General features: G+C 37.0%; 1 protein-coding gene across 14 annotated transcripts in view; it reads left to right on the forward strand.

Annotated features, from left to right (window-relative positions):
• The window catches only part of LOC106884491 (chloride channel protein 2), a 153,886-nt gene that overhangs the window by 92,195 nt on the left and 40,106 nt on the right, over nt 1-21,585 (forward strand). For all 14 annotated transcript variants that reach the window (XM_014935903.3, XM_089361229.1, XM_014935908.3 and 11 more), the window contains exons 7-14: nt 1,797-1,875; nt 3,244-3,369; nt 4,381-4,465; nt 9,517-9,618; nt 10,663-10,747; nt 14,758-14,910; nt 16,832-16,901; nt 20,752-20,862. In XM_014935903.3, the coding sequence (XP_014791389.1) occupies nt 1,797-1,875; nt 3,244-3,369; nt 4,381-4,465; nt 9,517-9,618; nt 10,663-10,747; nt 14,758-14,910; nt 16,832-16,901; nt 20,752-20,862 (811 nt within the window). The remainder of the gene's footprint in view (nt 1-1,796; nt 1,876-3,243; nt 3,370-4,380; nt 4,466-9,516; nt 9,619-10,662; nt 10,748-14,757; nt 14,911-16,831; nt 16,902-20,751; nt 20,863-21,585) is intronic.

Below are 21,585 nucleotides of genomic sequence, written 5' to 3' on the forward strand. Positions count from 1 at the left end.
TATTCTGAATTATCTATGGTAAGTGATTCTAAAATGTCAAGTACCATTTAACTTTCTAATTTTGTGACGGTGACCTTTCACAATGACCTCTTTGTTGTTGTGTGTAGTTATTGTTTTTTTTTTGTTTTGTTTTACCTTATTCTTTTTATTTTTCCTGTGGGATACATCTCCCACAACCTTTAAAACTTTCACAGTAGAATGGTAACACCTCTACCACCAAAGGTTCTGTGTACTTTTATGCGATTTCATTTGCTTAGATCTTGAGTCTTTAAATCAAATGTCAAGTTAGGGGTTCCAACAAGGTGCTGTTCTGATCTAACTTTCTGTTACTATTTTCTTTTTCCAACATAGAAGTCAACATAGTATATAGTGTAAACACGAAGATTAAGCATTCAAACATTGTCACTATCTTTCTAGATCCTGCTGCATTTCACATGGAATTTTTCATTCCACAAAATTGTTTTGGTGTATTAGTCAACCTACCTTTTTTATGGTTGTAAATTTTGGTCTGAAAAATTCAACTTGTATACTGGAATATGCAGTAGTTGTAGATGGAAACATACTGACTAAAAGACCACAGATCATTGTTGTAAAGATTGGTGCCGGATGATTTTATGATTCAGATATTGTCATCACTTGTTCCACTGATTGAAGTGTTGTTACCAGTTTTCAGGGGTTCTTTTGATCACACATTTGTTTCCTAAGAATTATATGATCTTAACATTAGTACCTGTTGAGTTTTTGATTGAAATAGTGTCACTAGGTAAGCTTATGAGCAAAACATTTTTAGCAAGGGATCTTATGAGCAAAACATTTTTAGCAAGGGATCTTATGAGCCTAAATTTATTTCCTGGAGATCGTATGATCTAAACATTGTTACCGGGGAAGATTAATCACAAAATCGTTACCTCTAAGTGACCATTCATCCTACTAAGTAGTGGCTCCTTGAATCATATCTTATTTTCTAAAAAAGACAGGATTGTCATGACTAGAACGCCTTTGCTCATAGGTTTGCTGAAATGGGATTGGCCTGGGGCTAAACAAAATCTAAACAACAAAATAATAATAATAATAATAATGATATAGAAGACCTACAAAAATCAACATTGCTTGGAACTGCAAGAATTCTTCACAAGGTTCTTGAAGCATGACCAGTAAACCAGTGTCACCTTAGTCTGTTGGCTGTGGACAAGCTGACACTTTCCATCATACCCAGCAAAATAAAGCTGAGAGATTTCATCAAATGATAATAATGATAATAATAATGGTTTCAGATTTTTCCACAAGGGCAGCAATTTTGGGGGATGGGGTGAGTTGATTACATTGACCCCAGTGTTCAACTGGTACTTATTTTATTGATCCCCATAAGGATGAAAGGCAAAGTCGACCTTGGTGGAATTTGATCTCAGAACGTAGCAACAGGTGAAATACTGCTAAGCATTTTATCCAGCACACTAATGATTCTGCCAGTTTGCCACCTTAATAATAATGATGATGATGATGATGATGATGATACTGCCAATTATTGTTGGGTCCTTGGGGATAGCATTAGAAGGCATCAAGGGGAATATAAAGGAAATCGGAATAGAGTAGAACTTTTACAAAAAGTTTGCCTCTTTGACATGGCCAGAATAATCAGGAAAGTATTAGACAGCTGAAAAGAACGGATAGCATGGCACCGTAGGCTGCAGGCGGCAAGCCTGCTATGCATTCAAAACTCCAGGTGTTCCAACAAAACCTGAGATAAAAAGAAAAGTAATAATGATGATGACAGTAATGATGTTTTCTCATTTCAGAATGAATCCCGCCGCTCTGAGATGTTAGCTGCAGCATGTGCTGTTGGTGTTGCTTGCACATTTGCTGCACCAATTGGAGGTGAGTACTTTGTTGTTGTAGTTAAGCCTTGGTCATCCTTGACCTAGTAGGCCTATGGTCAAAAATATTCCAACCACGACTGACCCTTCTTTTTGTTATCTGAGTCTACTCCTTCTATTAAAATAGTAAAGTATGAGTTTAAAGAGTTTAACTGTTATTTTTAGCATGTCCAGTGGCTGCATAGTGGTGTTGTTTTTGTTTGTTTAGGCAGTTACTTGTATATGTTAAGATCTCTATTGGTCAAGTCTGGCCACACATCTGTACATGTATTCACATGCCTTGGTTAAGATTTCATGAGGAAGATTGACCACGCCCCTGCATGCTAGTCTCCCATTTCCATGCCACCCATGTTTATCCAAGGGAAGGGTTGTTGTCTTATGGCAAGGGTCCACAACTCCTAGGCCAGAAACCAGTACCAGGCTATGGATCATCTGGTACTTGACTGCACAGAAAGAATAAATCTCTTAATTTTATTTCTATTTCATCCAATATCACAGTCTGCAGAGTGTTTTTGCACCATATCTCTGTTATAGAAGTTATACATACGTATTATATATGTAATAATTAAATTATATATTATGCACTTTATTGTGTTTTGTTATGTACGTAATACCCCAGTCTGTGGAAAAATTGCCTTGCATGGAATTGGTCCATGGCACCAAAAAGGTTGGGGACTGCTGCTCTAGGGTTTATACGTCTTGACACTTGTGTTGTCACTGGTGTTATTGTCAAACCATTAAGGGCTGTAACAAATAACATTAGATATCGTTCTATATTTAAGAGATGAGGAATTATGTACATTATTTACATTATTTACATTTGACAGATATTTGTTAACAAACGAGGACAAATATCTGTAAAATGTAAATAATGTAAATAATGAACATTAGATATCTTTGCCTGACCCTGTTTATTTTCACCTGACTATGCATTGATACCATGTGGTTAATGGAATTCTATTTGTCCCTTGTAAAAACAATTCCAATATGTCTAAATAACTCAAGCAGTTTCAACATGTAAAGATCAGTGCAAAATAAAAAACAGCCCTTACTTGCAACATAGGTAAAGGTTAGCAACAAGAGGAGCATCTAACTGTAGAATACTGCTTCAATAAGTCTCACTCAACCCATGGATAAAGGCAAACATAAAAAACTAGGTAGATGATGATGATGATGTTGATGGTTGTGAGGAAAACCAGTGTTGTGGAGAATGATCCTTTCTTGGTTGTTATACTTCTCAATAGACGTGTCATGAACTGTGAAGAACTTTTTAAAAGCTTATTTTGATCAGTAAAAACTCCCTTTTGTTTTCATCTGAGACCTCATTTAACAACATTGATTGTTTTTTTTTTTTAATTCTTCTGACCAGGAGTATTGTTCAGTATTGAAGTAACAGCCACATTTTTTGCTGTCAGAAACTACTGGAGAGGATTTTTCTCTGCTGTGTGTGGGGCACTTATTTTTAGGTTATTGGCATTTTGGTTTAAAGATGAAGGTAAGTTTCTCAACTAATCATTTTTTTATTTTTCATCAGCTATTTCTTCCCCCCACTTTCCTTGGGGAAGGTAGGGGAACACTACAAAGGGCCACAGAGAATTAAAGGGATTAATTTTCATGAGGGTGATCTCTTGAGTAGGTTGCCATTTTTGTGCACAGACATGGCTGTGAGGTTAAGAAGCTTGTTTCCCCAACCATGTGGTTTTGAGTTCAGTCTCAGTGTATGGTATCTTGGGGTAAATATATTCTACTATAGCCCTGGACCAACCAAAGTCTTGTGAATGGATTTGGCTGCTGGAAACTGAAAGAAACTTCTCATATGTGTATATATGTATGTGTTTGTGTGTGCCCTTGTCTTGATATCATCTGATGATTGCAAATGAACATCACCATCCTAGAAGCGGTGTGGTTTCATTTCTAGCCTTCTTTGAAAGACATGTCTGGTCATGGGGAAATATTACCTTACTTGTAAACAAATGAGGGTTGGTGACAGGAAGGGCGTCCAGCTGTAGAAGAATATGCTTCAGCAGATTCTGTCCGACTCATGCCAGCATGGAAAAGTGGATATCAAAATGATGATAAGGATGAATGTTAAAAAAGCTGACCTCTTCAAGAACGTTCACATACACTTGTTTGTATCTTGAGTGGAAGCCACAATGGGGTGGGGGTGGGGGCGCTGGCGAGGAAACAGACTTGTCAAGACGTGGTTGTGGACAGTAGTGGCGGACCTGAGATATATATATATATGGACGTGGTCCTAGAGCAGTTCATAACAGGTCTTGTGATCATGCTGAGGTGGAGATCTCGCACTCTCTGATGCTCCATGGGAAGTGATAGGCAGTTGGACTATGACTTCGTTGTCTGTTATAACTTGATTGGGTAAGTGTCCTTCTATTATAGCTTTGAACTGGTGTGTGAATTTGGTAGGTGGAAACTGGATGAATCCCAATATTTTTTTTCTGTTATTTTCAATATTCTGTCATTTGTTTGAAATATTTTCTTATTGCAGAAACCATAACAGCTTTATTTAAGACAACTTTAAGAACAGAAGTGCCATTTGATGCTCTTGAATTGATCATTTTTGCAGGAATTGGGTAAATATGACTGTATTCTAATATCTATATATCCATCCAGCCATGATGGCGTGTGTGTGTTGTGTGTGTGTGTATGTGTGTGTGTGTGTGTGTGTGTGTGTGTGTGTGTGTGTGTGTCTGTGTGTATTTCTCCCTCCCTTCTCTCTCTGGTACTACACTAATTAATGTAATCTTCCTATTTCGATGAATGTTGTGTGATTTGAAGGAGATTTGGCTGCTATTTCTAACAGGTTGTTATCTATGGTAAGTTGTAATCTATAGTTCCACATCCACTCTGTCTGAGCAGATTTATATGCTCACAGGAATTTCAACTGTGACCATTTTTCAGGAACCAGACTGCTATAAATTTTTGTATATCAAAGACTACACTGTCCAATGCGTTACCTTCTCTTTTTAAAATGGTATGATGTGAGCTGAAAGAGATTTGGCTGGTATTTCTAGTAAAACTCTCACACAAACACTCCCTTCTATGAATTTTGTATGTTGTCTGTAACACTATGTCATACAATCCCTTGAAACTAGACTAGTATATGTATATATGTATATGTGTGTGTGTGTGTGTGTGTGTGTGTGTGTGTATATATATATATGACTGGTGTCTTTTAGACATTCTACTAAATCCACTTACAAGGCTTTGGTCAGCCAAGGGCCATAGTGGGAGACGCTTGCCCAAGGTGCTATACAGTGAGACTGAACCCAGAACCATATGGTTGTGGAACAAACTTCTTACCACACAGCCATACCTGTTCCTATTTCAAAAATTTTTACCAAAACTAGTTATTAGTCATTGAAGAATTTTTAACAAATTAAAATTTAGAAACAAACGCTATTTTGTATTCTAATCCCTCGCTTTCACCATTCTTTACAATGTCGCTGGCCCTCAGTTCTGTGACATAACAATCTGACGTCTGTCATTTTCTGGTTGATAAAATACTGCACATGACTTTAAGCTGTATCTGGTCATGGGGGCCTGGTTCAGAAGTTCCAAGGTTTTGAGGGGTGTGGAATCATTGAGTCACCAGCAAGCAAATGAAATGTTAGCATGGCTATGTGATAAGATGCTTGCTTCCCAACCACATGGTTCCTGGGTCCAGTCCCACTGTGTGGCAACTTCTACTATAGCCTCGGGCCAACTAAAGCTTTGTGAGTAGATTTATTGATGGAAGCTGATAGAAGCCCATTTTGTGTGTGTATGTCTTTGTTTGTCCTCCACCACCACTTGACAACCAGTGTTGGTGTGTTTACATCTCTGTAACTTAGCTGTTCAGCAAATAGAGATCAATAGAATAAGTACCAGGCTTAATAAAAAAAGTACTGGGGTTGATTCATTTGTCTAAAAATTCTTCAAGATGGTGCCCCAGCATGGCCACCCCAGCATGTGGAGGCACATGGCTTAGTGGTTAGGGTGTTGGACTCATGATCATAAGATAGTGGTTTTGATTCCTGGACCGGGCAATGCATTGTGTTCTTGTGTAAAACACTTCAATTCATATTGCTCCCGTCCACTCGGCTGGTAAAAATGAGTTATCTTGGAATGGACTGTCGTCCTGTCCAGGTGGGGAACATGTACACCATAGAAACCAGGAAATCAGCCTTTATCAGTTGGTATAATTCCAGAGGAAATCTTTACTTAGCAGAGGTGCATAGCTTAGTGGTTAGGGTGTTGGACTCATAATTGTAAGACTGGTTTTGATTCCAGGACATGGTGACTCATTGCATTCTTGAGCAAAACACTTCATTTCATGTTTTGCTCCAGTCCGCTCAGCTGGCAAAAATGAGCAATCCTGCAATGGACTGGCATGGGGAATATATACACCATGAAACCGGAAAACTGGCCCTTATCAGTTGGTATTACTTGAGTAGGTACCTTTTTTAACTTTCTCAACCCAGCATAGCCACAGTCTAATGACTGAAACACATGAAAGAAATAAAATATAAGGAAAGTCTGTCCATGGCCAGGATCAACCTGCTCAGTTAGCAAACTACTGCTATCATATGGAATCATGACATGCTCAGATGAGGCATCCGGCTATCAAAAGACCAATATGATTTATTGGTCCAAATAAGTTGCCTAGCCAGATGATGAATATGATGATGACGATGGCACTTGTTATTCTTTCATAAAAACTTAGTAACTTCGTTTTATACTTATCCATTTAATTATAATCTACTTTGTGTTGTAATTACTGGCTTTATTAAGTAGGTACATTACAGCATTTTTAAGTAGGAACATTAATCTATAAATCCAGCTCAGAGTATAGGTTTACTACTAAATATAGGATGCTTGCGTTTCATGCAACTCAGTTATACGTGCACACATACATGTCTTCTCTTATTATTCACAAATATACACCTACAGATATATACGCACAGAAATATGCACAATCAGCTATACACAGATGTGCATATACAGAAACTTTTGTGTGTGTGTGTACATATGTGTGTGTACATATGTGTGTGTACATATGTGTGTGTACATATGTGTGTGTACATATGTGTGTGTATATAGATGTGTGTGCATATACATGACTGTATGTATGTATGTATGTATATATGTATGTGTGTATGTATGCGTGTGTGTATATGTATATGTGTGTGTATGTGTATATATATATATGGATGTATATGTGTATGTATGTGTATATATATGTATGTATATGTGTGTGTATATATGTGTGTATGTATATGTGCATATGTTTGTATATATATATATATATATATATATATATATATTTGTACCCACAAACTCACTCATACACACACACACACACACACACACACACACAGATTAATTTCAGTGGTATTGCTTTGCACTAGTGTCATTATTCATCATTATTCATTATCTTCTTATTTCAAAGCAATTAAAACTTGATAGTTTGCATGAACCAGCATGGAAAAGAATTACAGAAGCCAATGAGAAATGTCATAAACATTGCTTGTGCTGTTAGAAATAGCAGCTAATTTTTTGTTAATCCTTTAAATACCAACCTTCTAGAAAGTGCCCCAAGTTTTATGATACAAATACTTCATTTTAAAGTGATATAAAGGAAATCCTCCCATTCGTATTGACAGTTATTTTTAACAAATTTTTCATTATTTTAAAAATCTATTGAAACAAAGGCAGTGAAGTTTTAATAGAAATATGGCCGTGAATAGTTTAAAGTCCTATCTTACCAGCCTCAAAAATCTACAGATGATTTACTAGATAATGAGGTTGTAGATGTACTGAGCCTAAAAATAGATGGACTGGTCAAATCTGGGGTGTCTTTGATCTTATATCTATTGAATGGGTGCTGACTTGGGAGTCAAACAACTACATCATCATTAATGATATAGGAATCAGATTGGTCAGATTTGGACAAGTCTTCTGTTTCTTTACACATTTGATCTTCAGTTCTTACCTTGAACAAGATTGTCAACTCTTCATCATCATTGAACAGTAGTTGGAGTTTGGTTTACAATTCCTTTGTTGCACCATCAGAACAACAAATGACCCCTGGTGACTCTGTTGACAGGCACTATGGGCTCCTTATGCAATTTTCATTGGAGAACTTAGAAATATTTCTTACAAGACACATCTGGTAGTAAAGATTGTTTGCCAACATAACATGTCAGTCCTGGTTTAGGACTAATATTGCTGTAATTTAGCCCCAGGAGATATCGTCTCCAGCTGGCTGTACGACACGATCTGTGTCCTTATATTTTTGAACAAGGGAATCTAGCTCAAAACAATATCTGTGTATCACGATTTCTGGGTTATTTCCTTTCATCAGCACAGAATAATTGATGAAGGGAAATAACCCGGAAATCGTGATACACAGATATTGTTTTGAGCTGAGTGGGGGTGCTAGATTCCCTTGTTCAAAAATATAAGGACACAGATTGTGTCGTATAGCCGTCTGGAGACGATGTCTCCTGAGGCTAAATTACAGCAACATTCGTCCTAAACCAGGACTGCCTTGTTATGTTGGCAAACAATCTTTATTACAAAGTACTGTTGCTGAATATCTCTTGTTATGAGATTTAAAAATAGTAATTTTCTAAGACACATCTTGTTGGTGCTGGCCAATTATGGGAGAGAGAGAAAGGGAGGAAGAATTCACTCCAGTTCTTAAATGATACTTTATTGATTTATTTCCAAAATGACGGAAGGCAAAGTTGACCTTGGCAGATTTGAACTCTGAGTGTAGAGCCACAATAAACAACACAAGACATTCTATCTGATGCTACGGTGATTCCTTAATTCACCGCCTTCTGTTTACAATACATTTTGGAAATAACTTGTCAAAATAAATCATATATATATATACATATATATTATTTATTGGATGTTGTTTATGTTTATGCGTTGCCTGAATACAATGACATGGATCTAGTGACCGTCACATGTTCTTGTAAATTATTGTGCAGTCAAGCTAGTGAAGGAGCCTGTCCATAGATGCTTAATTCACTAGAAACAGCAGACAAATTTTCCTTGATTCTTACTGTGTGTTTTTTTTTTAAATGAAAGGACTGCAAATAATCTCAGATATAATCTATTAGATTGTTATGGCCATGGTTACGAAGTCTTAGCTCATAGGCCAGATTGACCTGGTGCTGCACAGAATGCAGCACAGAATTTTGCCAGTGAACAGGTCGCGGTCTCAAAGCTACGAAAATAGTTTGACAAATTAAGTCTAAATGTTGAAGTGAATCTGACGGCTTTTGTGTGTTATTTTAAATGACTTATAAACATCTTCCACACTGCAATTGTTTTTGTTCCAACACACGATCTCAGATCAGGTCACTTGCTATGCAAGTACATCTCCGTAATTTCATTTAGTTCACTTCAAAACAAGAGGTTTCTCCCACAGAATAAGAGGCAGGCACAGGTAAGTTAGAAACAAAAGGCTTAACGATTACATTAACCAATGTGGTCTTACCTTTTAAACGCACTAGGATGTGATTTGAGGTAGGTTTTGCTTATTATTATTTCTAGCAGGTTGAATAATCTTGCTTTGATAATCTATGTTTTGTCCTGGCGTATAATCTCGGTTTTTTTCCTATTTCAGCGTAGCATGTGGCTTAGGTGGGTCTCTCTTCATTTTACTTCATAGAAAAATAATTCTCTTCACCAGAAGACACAAAAGGATGTCTGCTTTTCTACAGAAAAAGTAAGCATAATCTTTTTTTTTTTATAAGAAACTTTTCCTTGTGTTTCAACAGTGTGACATGAAATTTATTGTTTGCTTTAAAATATGTTTTATCTTAGATCAAGGGAAGTAATTCTTGCCTTTGAAACAATGAAATGCATTTCAATATTTTAGGACTAAGCATTAATTAGACAAGATTAATTAGTATATATACATACATGATATCATCATCATTTCAATGTCCACTTTTCCATGATTACATGGATCAGACAGAATTTGTTGAGGCAGATTTTCTGTGATTGGATGTCCTTCCTGTTACCAACCCCTACCCGTTTCCACGTAGGGTAATATTTTGGCATAGCCGGATGGAAGATCCAGAGGGATGAAAGGCAAAGTTGACCCTGGCAGAATTTGAACTCAGAACATAAGGACGGATGAAATGCCGCTGAACATTTTCCCCAGCATGCTGGCAATTCTGCCAGCATGCTGCCTTAATAATAATAATAATAATAATAATAATAATAATAATAATAAAGATGATGATACACAATAAGAAGGTGAAGGTGCATGGCTCAGTGGTTAGAGCATCGGGCTCACAATCATGAGGTAGTGAGTTTGATTCCTGGACCAGGCTGTGTGTTGTGTTCTTGAGCAAGACACTCTATTTCATGTTGTTCCAGTTCACCCAGCTGTAGAAATGAGTTGTGAAGTCACTGGTGCCAAGCTGTATCAGCCTTTACCTTTCTCTTGGATAACATTGGTGGCATGGAGTGGGGAGGCTGGTATGCATGGGCGACTGCTGGTCTTCCATAAACAAATTTGCCTGGATTTGTTCCTTAGAGAGAAACTTTCTGGGTGTAAAAGAGCAGCACAATATAATTTGCAATTGAGATTGACTACATTATTAAATTGAGCAATATATTAAAATATTGTTCAATTTAATAAACAATCAGTTTCTATTTATTATGTGTCTTCTTATTGTGTGTTTGCCTTCATGAAAAGTCACATCAGTTTTCATATAATAATGATGATAATAATAATATTTGATCTGTTTTATCATTTCAGTCGATTTATTTATCCTGGAATAATAGCTATTTTAATATCTACATTAACATTCCCACCTGGTCTTGGACAATATTTTGCTGGACAGGTATGTATATATATACATATATATATTTTTGTATATCTTTAATATAGTGTATGATAAACCCTTTTCTGACAGCAGACACCCAAGCTATCTCTCTTTCTCCTCCTTTTTTCACCCCTGTTGCGTCCAGCCCCTTTGTATCTACACTAGGCATCATCCCAGTCCTTCCTTTTCAGAATGACTTCCCTCTGAAACCTCCCTCTCTGCTCATGTCATTCCTGCTCCTTGTTCCAGACCTGGCAAATAAAAAAAGAAAAATGAATGTCTTTTTATTTGTTTCTGTAACCAGAACTAAAGAATCTTCTCGACTGGTTTCATATCTCATTTGATTCTCTTCAAGTATCATTTGACCCACCCATTAGTGATTGTGCTTAGCTGTTATGCTTCAATGTATGTTGTTTCAAGTTGTATCTTTTTTGGCTTCGTCATTTTTGTTTTTGTTTTAAGAAATTAATGAGAAAAACAACCCTCAACTTCAGTTGGTTTATCTAACTTTACGTTGATCTCGGTGAACATATCTAAAAACGTAAAGATTAAAAAAGACATAAAACCTAACCTTGAAGTGGAAAAAAATTAAAAAGTACATGTGAGAGTATGTACAAACCATTTATTCAAACAGATAACAGGTAATAAATTTCTTAACCCTTCAGCATTTAAACTGGCCATATCCAGCCAGAATATTCTACCTGTTTTATGTTCAAATTAGCTAGATTCTGGCCTCTTATACCTACCCTACAATGTTATTCTAAAAGTAAACAATCACATCATCAAAATCTCAGAGCAACAAAGTAAAGCATGATTAATTCAAAACAATGTGAATAAATAAGGATTATATTTGATAGAGAAATCTGAATGTTAAAGGGTTAAATGGTCTTCCATTTTTTAAATAATTTTTTAAAGTGAAGTTGCATATCTCAGAACTAATTACTGATGTAAGTTGAGGGATACCTGTATTTCTCTCCTTGGGCAGATCATATTATATTTTATCTCTGATGAGAATCAAATGAGATGTGAAACCAGTCAGGTAGATCCATTTTTTTTTTGTTTTTGTCAACAGAGAAAAAGAAAATGACATTTGTTTACAGTTGTTCCAGTCCTGTGATGGATCTGCTGTGAAATAACGGTTTAATTTGAATCATACCAAATATGGGCACAAAAAATAAAAGCTATTTAGTGCTTGCTGAATTAATTTGTAAGAATCTGTGTGTGTGTGTGTGTTTGTGCGTGTGTGCGTGTGTGTGTGTATGTGTGTTTGTGTTTACATCTATATTCATCATCATTTTATGCCTGTTTTTCCATTTTCGCATGTGTTGGGTGAATCTTTTCCAGTAGAACACCTTGTCACTTGATGAGATTCAGCCTCTCAAGATTAGCCTCTTGTGTCTTCCTTGGTCTGTCTCTTTTTCTGGTTCCTTTCTGTACACTTGCACACACACACACACACACATATGTAGCTGTGAGTGTTTGTGTGTGTGTGTGCAGTCTTTGTATATATGTCTATATCATTGTGTGCATTGGATATCATGTACAATATAATTGACAAACATGTTTATTTATTAGATGTGGGTTTTCGTCCCATGACGACCCTTTCACGTGCACTGAGCTCCAGTGTCTGCTATATATAGCTGTGTGGGACAAAACACACACACATTTATTTTATATTTTTTATGTATATCATCATCATCACCATCATCGTGTGTTTGAGTGTGTCTGTACATGTATGTATGTATATATTTAGCCTTATATGTACGTCACTTTAACTGTATATAAACACACACACACACACACCCATAATGTGTACATGTATAGTGCCTTACGATGTTTACTGTTGGCTTGTTTGTTTATATGCATTTCACCAGATATATAGATGTATGTGTGTGTGTGTGTGTGTATATATATATATATTATATATCAGCAGATATATATAAATACAAGTTCTAAATAGGTTGTTAGCATTAGATTTCAATAATTCAGATTTCAAAATATTTCCATATTCCTAATGAGCAATATTGTATTTCATTTTCATGCACAAATGTCTTTTGCTTTAAGAATTCATTGTGGTTCTTTGATTATTCGTGTTAGTTGACGTAGTTATCACCTATCAATTACAATATTTTACTATATTTATTTTGTATAGAATAACAGCAAAAAAAAAAAAAAAAAAAAAAAAGAAAATGGTTTCACCTGATGAGTTTTGATAACAGATTCTTGGTAAAGTGGAATGGGATGGCATCAAGAGCTGTTAATGCCACGAATTTGGTACTGGCTGATCCCAAAGACCATCCCCTGAGAAACACAGGAGTTCTAATTGCAATAGCATTCATGTTTTGCTAATATTGTTTACTTGTTTCAATCATTGGACTGCAGCCATGCTGAGATGCCACATTGAAGGGTTCTTGCCCATCAAATTGATCCTTAGTACTCATTAAGTCTGGTACTTATTTTGTCGTTCTCTTTCGCTGAACTGCCAAACTATGGGGATGTAAATAAACCAAGACTGGTGGTGGGTGTGTGGGGCACGCATACTGATACATGTACATGTATGTGTATATATGTATACACACACACACACAATGAGCTTCTACACAGTTTTCTACACAGTTCACTTTTAGGAAGAAGACATCTTACTTTACTTTATGACGAGCTGGCAGTCGTGAGCAATCCAAGCAAAATGCTGAGCAGCATTTTATCAGTCTTTATGATTTGAGTTCAAATTCTGCCAAGGTCAGCTTTGCCATTTATCCTTTCATGGTTGAGCACTTGGATTGATGTAATCAATTTAACCCCTCCCCCGAAATTGCTGGCCTTGTGCCAAAATCTGAAATCAATATAATGGTTTATAATAAAAATGTCATACAGCTTTGCAAATTACTTGGTTTGAATTCTAAATTCCAATAAGTTTATTCTTGGCAGCAAAGTGGTAGACTTGTTGGAATGTTGGATGGAATTACTTAAGCCCTTCACTGCCTATGGGTCATAGGCCATTGATGACTTTTTCTTATTGTACTCTGCTGTGAGCTGTCGGGGCCACCCTTGGGGACACCCTCATCCGTGTGTCTAGAGCACTGTTTTACCTACAGACCCCTTGATCCCTATTTAAAGTTAAAAAAAGGACCCCATTATATTTTCATAATTAAATATTATTAGGAACTCTTTAAAAAAATTAAAGTATTTTGTGTAATGTAGACGTACAACCGATTTATTGTACATAATTTTTAACAACTAAATCTTATCTGGATCCCCCCTCCTCCCGGAGTCATGTGAACCCTGGTTGAGAACTACTAATCTAGAATTTCTCTGAGGGAAGGGCTTCTGCTCTCAGCACTTGTTGGTTTTCAATTGACATCTATTCTTCTGTAACTTTGCTTTTACCTAGGTAAGAGTCTTGTCCCTATCTAAACCCATTTTACCTCTGGGATGAGGTGATCCAAGGTAGTCTAACCTCAATACTTTGACCTGTCCAGCATGGTAGCCCCTGCCTGGAGCTTATGCTCCATTGGCACAGTTTTAAAGGGCATTGTACACATGGTACCAACAATAAACTATTATTTCTAAACTATATGTAATTCCACAGTTATTTGTGTGCATCTTTTTTAGTCATTCTCAAGATGCTTATTACTAAAGAGATTGTTTTTGTTTCCAATCTTCCCTATTCTTGTTATCAATGTTTCCAGATTTGGACACATATGTCACTTTCCCCATAGTTCAGAAATAAGGTCTTGTTTTAGTTTGAATCCAGTTTGGTATTCTGTATATGTCCAGGAAAAACATACCTAAATTAGATTAAATGCCAAACTGATCAGAATATAGAGTAGATATAAGGAAAAGGAATATTTCATATCCACTATAAAGGTTTCTTAAAAAACAAAAAAAGGAAAAGAGGGAATAGAGCAATCTGGTCTGGAATTCAGTCTTGTCAAATTCATCTCCATCTAGCTACAACTCTTCTTAATAAAAAAAAAAAAAAAGAATATTAAAAAGCATATATTTATAATGAGTTGATTGTTTTGCAGTTGACTGCTCGTCGAGCCATTAACGAACTATTCAGCAATATTACATGGACCACAGGACAAGCTGATGATTTAGAAGAAGAGGCTATCCTCAGCCACTGGAATCCTCCTGCTACCAATATCTATGTCACATTATTACTCTATGTCATTATGACTGTAAGTATTTTATATGCCGTTTTATTTTCCATCTCAGTAATTTTTAATGGTGCCAAACTGAAAAATTATTTCTATAAATATGTATATTTTACTTTGGAATTTTTTCAAACCCATATAAATATGTCATAGCCATCTACATATCATACTTAACATATATACACTGTGGACAGACGAGATGCTGCAGTTTTTGTCAGAGCCCCCCAAAGCACAAGATTATCCTGGAGTTGTACCTTGTGGGTGCAAAGAGGAAGGTAAGCTGATTGTGCAGAGTAGAAAACCCAGTTGTTACATATGTGGAAGTAAAAGCCACTTGAGGGCTTTTAGCCCAGATTAGGAAGAAAGGACAGACAGAGGAGAAAGAAGGCAACAGATAACAGCAATGCAACAAGAACAGCAACAACAGTAGGCCCCAGAAACTACTGTTTTCTGAAACACCACCAGTCATAACTAAGAAGATAGCAAATGAAATTACCTCACAGAATGGATGTTAGTGATCATGAATTGAATACCAATAAGCCCTGCAAGAATCATTTTTCCCTCTAATCTTATTGCTGTAGATGTGTGCAGGAATTTGCTTGTAAGAAAATAGTGTCTTCTTTTGTAAAGTATATATGCATTCATTTGAGTTACCATCTTCAGTCAGAAAAAAATTGATTTCATCTTGAAAACCTGGTGTGCGCACATGTTTTTTACTTTGTGTTTTACTTGTTAAACTTGTGCATGTGCATACAAGAACATAGCTTAACCCTTTGGTGCTTAAACTGGCCATATCCAGCTCCAATATTCCAGCTGTTTTATGTTTAAACTGACTAGATTCAGTCTCTTACGCCTACTCTACAATGTATATATATATATATATATATATATATATAAACAAACTACTTGAGTACGTATTTCGTAGCACCTTTATAACTTGTTGTTATAAATATATGGTCCCTTGTGACAAATACAAGACATTCCACTGGTTGGCGATGTAGACCATAGGTTTTTCTGCTGCTGCCTTCTGTAAAAATTAGGTGGAGAAGTGGGTTGATAGAATCGTTAGAGAATCTAATTTCCTTGCAGAATTCAGTTACAACACTTTACATTTACCGTTCAAATGCTGCCAAGGTTAACTTTGCTTTTATTCTTTCAGGATCAGTATAGTTTAGTACCAATCAAATACCGGGCTCAATCTAATTGACCAACCCTTCCCATCAAATTTCTGACCTTGTGTTCTTGAGCAAGACCCTTTATTTTTACGTTGCTCCAGTTCACTCAGCTGTAGAAATGAGTTGCAACATCACTGGCGCCAAACTGTATCAGCCCCTTTGCCTTTCTCTTGGGTAACATCGGTGGCATGGAGAGGGGAGGCTGATATGAATGGACGACTGCTGCTCTTCCATAAACAACATTATCTGAACATGTGCCTCAGAGGGAAGCTTTCTAGGTGCAATCCCATGGTCATTCATGACCGAAGGGGTCTTTACCTGTTACTGTTTTTACTAATGCTAGAAATTATTATTGTTATTATTGTTGCTAAGGTGGCAAACTGGCAGAATCGTTAGCATCCATCTTCACATTCTGAGTTCAAACTCTGATGAGGCTGACTTCACCTTTCATCCCTTTCTGGGTCAATAAATTGAGTACCAGTGAAACACTGGGGTCGATGCAATCGACTATCCCCCCCCCCCCCAAAAAAAAATTTTCAGCCCTTGTGCCTCTAATAGAAATTATTATTATTGTTGTTGTTGTTACTACTACTACTACTACTACTACTACTACTGCTACTGTTGCTGCTGCTGCTACTACTACTACTACTACTACTACTACTGCTGCTGCTGCTGCTACTACTACTACTACTACTACTACTACTACTACTACTATCATATTGAAGAACATTACCTTTATATCTATTTTTTCTTTTATACTTTTTCTGTAGTTTTGGATGGGTGCCTTGTCAAACACTTTACCAATTCCTGCGGGTGTCTTTGTTCCAGTTTTCTGTTGTGGTTTGTAAAATTATATATTTTGCCTTTTTTTCCCCCCCAAGACCCAGGCTTTCATTCGTCTTGTAAAAGTTTTGTCTTTGCCATATCTAACACACACTCAGCAGAGTGGACTCACATTGGACTCAAAAATGACACTTGGTAAACAGCTTGTTGTCACTCTCATATATCCTCATAATCTCATTATTTTTACATTCATCACTTCCATGCTGGTTCTGGGTGGATCAAACTTACTCAGGTTGTGTCCTTTGGTTAAATGTCCTTTCTCTCACCAACTTTTGTCTGTTAAAACAAGATATTATATTCCACTGGCCTTCAACAAAACAGCCAAAGAGCTACAGGAAGCAATGTTTATATGAAACATAAACAAAGTACCACTTCTGCACAAATGGTTTCATTGGGAAGACATGGAAATAAGCTCCCATGTACACACACAGATATATATGCAAACATGGCAGGCTTCCATACAGTTTTTGTCTACCAATTTCACTCATAAAGCTTTAATTAGTTCAAGGTTATAATAGATGTTCAAAGTGTCAGAGTTGGATGGAATTGACACCATATGGATAATTTGTAACCAGAGACATGCTTCTAGCTTGACTTAAATACACAAATTTATGTGTGTGTATATATATGTATATATATATATATGTGTGTGTGTGTGGCGCAATCGCTTAGCGAGTTTGACTGTCGACTAAAAGGTTGGTGGTTGAAGTCCACCCAGGGATGTACAGCATATTTTTTGTGAAGGCTCATGACTCAGTGGTAAGAACATCGGTCTCACAATCATGAGGTAGTGAGTTCGATTTCTGGACCAGGCTGTGTGTTGTGTTCTTGAGCAAGACCCTTTATTTCATGTTGCTCCAGTTCACTCAGCTGTAGAAATGAGTTGCAACATCACTGGTGTCAAGTTATATCATCCTTTGCCTTTCCCTTGGATAACATCAGTGGCATGGTCTGGGGAGGCTGGTATGCATGGGCGACTGCTGGTCTTCCACAAACAACCTTGCCTGAACTTGTGCCTGGGAGGGGAACTTTCTAGGTGCAATCTCATGGTTATTCATGACTAAAAGGGGTCCCTTTTTTTATATACACTCATGTAACCTCTACTCATCTGTCCTTCCCAATCTTTTGTGCTCGCTCTGTCCTCCAATCACCTTCTTGTACTTTAACACCACATTCTGACACCTCATCACCACCATCTTCATCTCTATTTCCAGCTCCACCCTGGTTACCCCTACCCACTTTTATATCATGTAAGGTAGCCGTGTCTCTCCTCTACAGCATAAAACCATCTTTTTCTCTCATTCAGTCAAGAGAGATCATTAGCTATGTGAGTTACGTGGTGACCTTACAAGTGTTGGCCTTATGGAAAAGGCACTCAGTACACACTGGCATTAAGACGGTCGTCCAGCTGAATAAACCATGCCAAAGTAGACATTGGAGCATGGTCCAGTTATCTGATTCTTTCGGTTGCTAGACTGTCAGTGTGGAAAGTAGATGTTAAATGATAATGACACTTGTGTGTTTGTGTGTGTATATTACTAATGAATAGTGAAATGAAAAAAGGAAAAAAACCGTTTGGTGCGTGGAACAAAAGTACATTGTAGTGTTACAATTCTTTGTATGATGATGCACTTAAACATTTCATAACATAAATACCAACATGAGTTCCTGACAAAGTGGTTGGTATAATTGGTGACTAAAGCATCTTGAGTGGACGTGCATGATTTAGTGGTTTAAAGTGTTGTACTTACGATTGTAAGATTGTGGTTTCAGTTTCTGAACCAGGCAACACATTTGTGTTCTTGAGCAAAACACTTCTTTTCACGTGGCTCCAGTCCACTCAGCTGGCAAAACAGAGTAACTGTGCGATGGACTGGCGTTCTGTTAAGCAGGGGGAAAAATATACTTCACAGAAGCCAGAGAACTGTCCTAATGAGCCTTAGGCTCGGGAAGAACTGTTGATCCTTTTCTTTTCTTTTTTGGAAACCCCTTTGGGGTGCAGTGCTCGAGTTTGGCTGCAGTCCAGTGACTGACACTAGTGAATGCAGTGCAAGAATAACTAAATACATAACAAAGCACTGGAAATATTTTAATAGCATCAACATTTCAAAACTTAGCACACACATTTCTAGTAAGGAAACCACCACCACTACCACTTTGTCATATATGACATATGGCATTCATTATAGATATGATATGACGAAGTGTGTGTGTGTGTGTGTGTGTCTGCTAAGTAAGGCAGACATATCTGGTACTTCTAACAACTTGATTCTTTCATCTCATGGACATTTTTCCCTTTAATTTTTTTCCAAAAACAACGATACGCCCCATTTGCATCTACTCTTTCTTCTCTTTGCAGTCTCCGTGCCCTTTCCACCCCCGTCAACACTATACCATTATTAAGTAATAGAAACCTTTGTTATCATCATTATTACTAAGATGGTAAGCTGGCAGAATTGCCAGTGTGTCAGACAAAATGCTTAGTGGTATTTCTTCTGGCTCTTTATGTTCTGAGTTCAAATCCCACCAAGGTCAGCTTTGCCTTTTGTCCTTTTGGGGCTGATAAAATAAGTACCAGTTGAATAGTGGGGTTGATGTAATTGACTAACTCCTCCACCAAATTCCAAGCCTTGAGCCTATGATAGGAAGAATTATCATTATTATTGTCTGTGGTAACTGGGTCCACTCACAAGGCTTTTGTCGGCCCAATGCTATAGTAGAAGACACTTGCCCAAGGTTCCACGCATTGGGACTGAACCCGGAACCATGCGGTTGGTAAGCAAGCTACTTACCACACAACCACTCCTGCTTGGTGACATTTTGTCTGTCTTCACTTTCTGAAATAAAACTCCACTGAGGCTGACTATACCATTCATCCTTTTGGGGTCAATAAAATTAGTATCAGTTGAGTACAGGGGTCGGTGTAATCGGATATCCCCCTCCCCCAAATTTCAGGCCTTGTGCCTATAGTAGAAAGGATTATTATTCTTATTATTATTCTTATTATTAAGGTAATGGACTGGTAGAATCATGTATTCTATATATATATATATATATATATATATATATATATATATATATATATATACACATGTTTGCTATAATTGAAGGTATGTTGCATTTAAAACAACAGGAGGTAGCCAATTTGGCTGCCATGCAGGATGATCAAACCCTTACTATGTCACTGAGTCTTAAACTAGACAACAGGTGAAGTCATATTTCTAATCACCATTTCTAAGGCACAGGAGTGGCTGTGTGGTAAGTAGCTTGCTTACCAACCACATGATTCTGGGTTCAGTCCCACTGTGTGGCACTGTGGGCAAGTGTCTTCTACTATAGCCTTGGGACAACCAAAGCCTTGTGAGTAAATTTGGTAGACAGAAACTGAAAGAAGCCCAAAGTATATATTGTGTGCGTGTGTGTGTGTGTAACTGTGTGTGTATATGTTTGTCTGTGTTTGTTTCCTCCAACATCACTTGACAACCGATGTTGTGTTTACATCCCCCGTAACTTAGCAGTTCGGCAAAAGAGACCAATAGAATAAATACCAGGCTTACTAAAAATAAGTCCTGGGGTCGATTTGCTTGACTTGAGGCGGTGCTCCAGCATGGCCACAGTCAAATGACTGAAACAAGTAAAAGAATAAAAGAATAATTATGAGATATATACCAAAAATTGTTTTATAATTTCTAATTTTATGCACCCTAAATAATTCAGTTGGCACAATTCAGTGTACTTTTTGTGCAATCAGATATTTAAGAATTGTATTGATCTCCTGCAAAGCTGTATAAATTCATGTCCTGACATTTGGATTGTTCTAAAATATATTTATTTGTCTTCTGTGAAGGAGCCGCATTTGGAAGGCTGGTCGGTGAGAGTATGTCTACGTGGTTTCCAGAAGGAATTCGTAGTGGAGATGTTGTTCGGAAAATAGTTCCTGGAGGGTATGCTGTGGTCGGTATGTATATATACACAAGTGCATGTGCACACACGCACGTGTACACACACACACACACACACACGCACACACACACACACACTCTCAACACTACTACCATCACTATCATCATTATGTCAACTTTCTCCATACCAAGATGGCTTTGACAAGTTGCAATAATCAGTCAGTTCTTACTCTGTATGAGTATTCTCCTTGATGGGCTGAAAACCATGTCTTGCTCAAATGTTCTGTTTTTGCCACAGTTCTGTGGTTAGTTTGTCTTACCTATCACCATATTACAACATACACAAGTTATGTTTTATTATGGAACCGCTATCAGAGAAGTTGTTTTGTGTCTGGCAAGAAAAAGAGACCTCTACAACATATGTTGTTGCAAGTTGTTCCAGCTTCTTAAAATGTTCTCTAGATTTTTCTGAAGAGGGTTTTCATAGCCAAAACAATTTGTAATTTGTTAGAAAAGATTGAATAAATCTTGTATACTCTGTACTTAGCTTTGAGTTCTTTTAAATTATTGATGTCCTGCTCAAACTTTTATGTCCATCAAATTGTATATTTTATATTAAATATTAGATATAAGATATTATAAGAAAGAGATAATTATAGTAAGAGAAAAGAGGACACGTTGATGGCACCTAATAGTTCTCTGCTGGGTTTTCTTCTTTTAGGTGAGTGTTGACAGGTAAATCATAAAACAATTAGGGAACTGCAGGTAGCTGATGCACA

Source organism: Octopus bimaculoides, chromosome 12 (genome assembly GCF_046866305.1).
Source record: "Octopus bimaculoides isolate indiv1 chromosome 12, ASM4686630v1, whole genome shotgun sequence".
Taxonomy (NCBI): domain Eukaryota; kingdom Metazoa; phylum Mollusca; class Cephalopoda; order Octopoda; family Octopodidae; genus Octopus; species Octopus bimaculoides.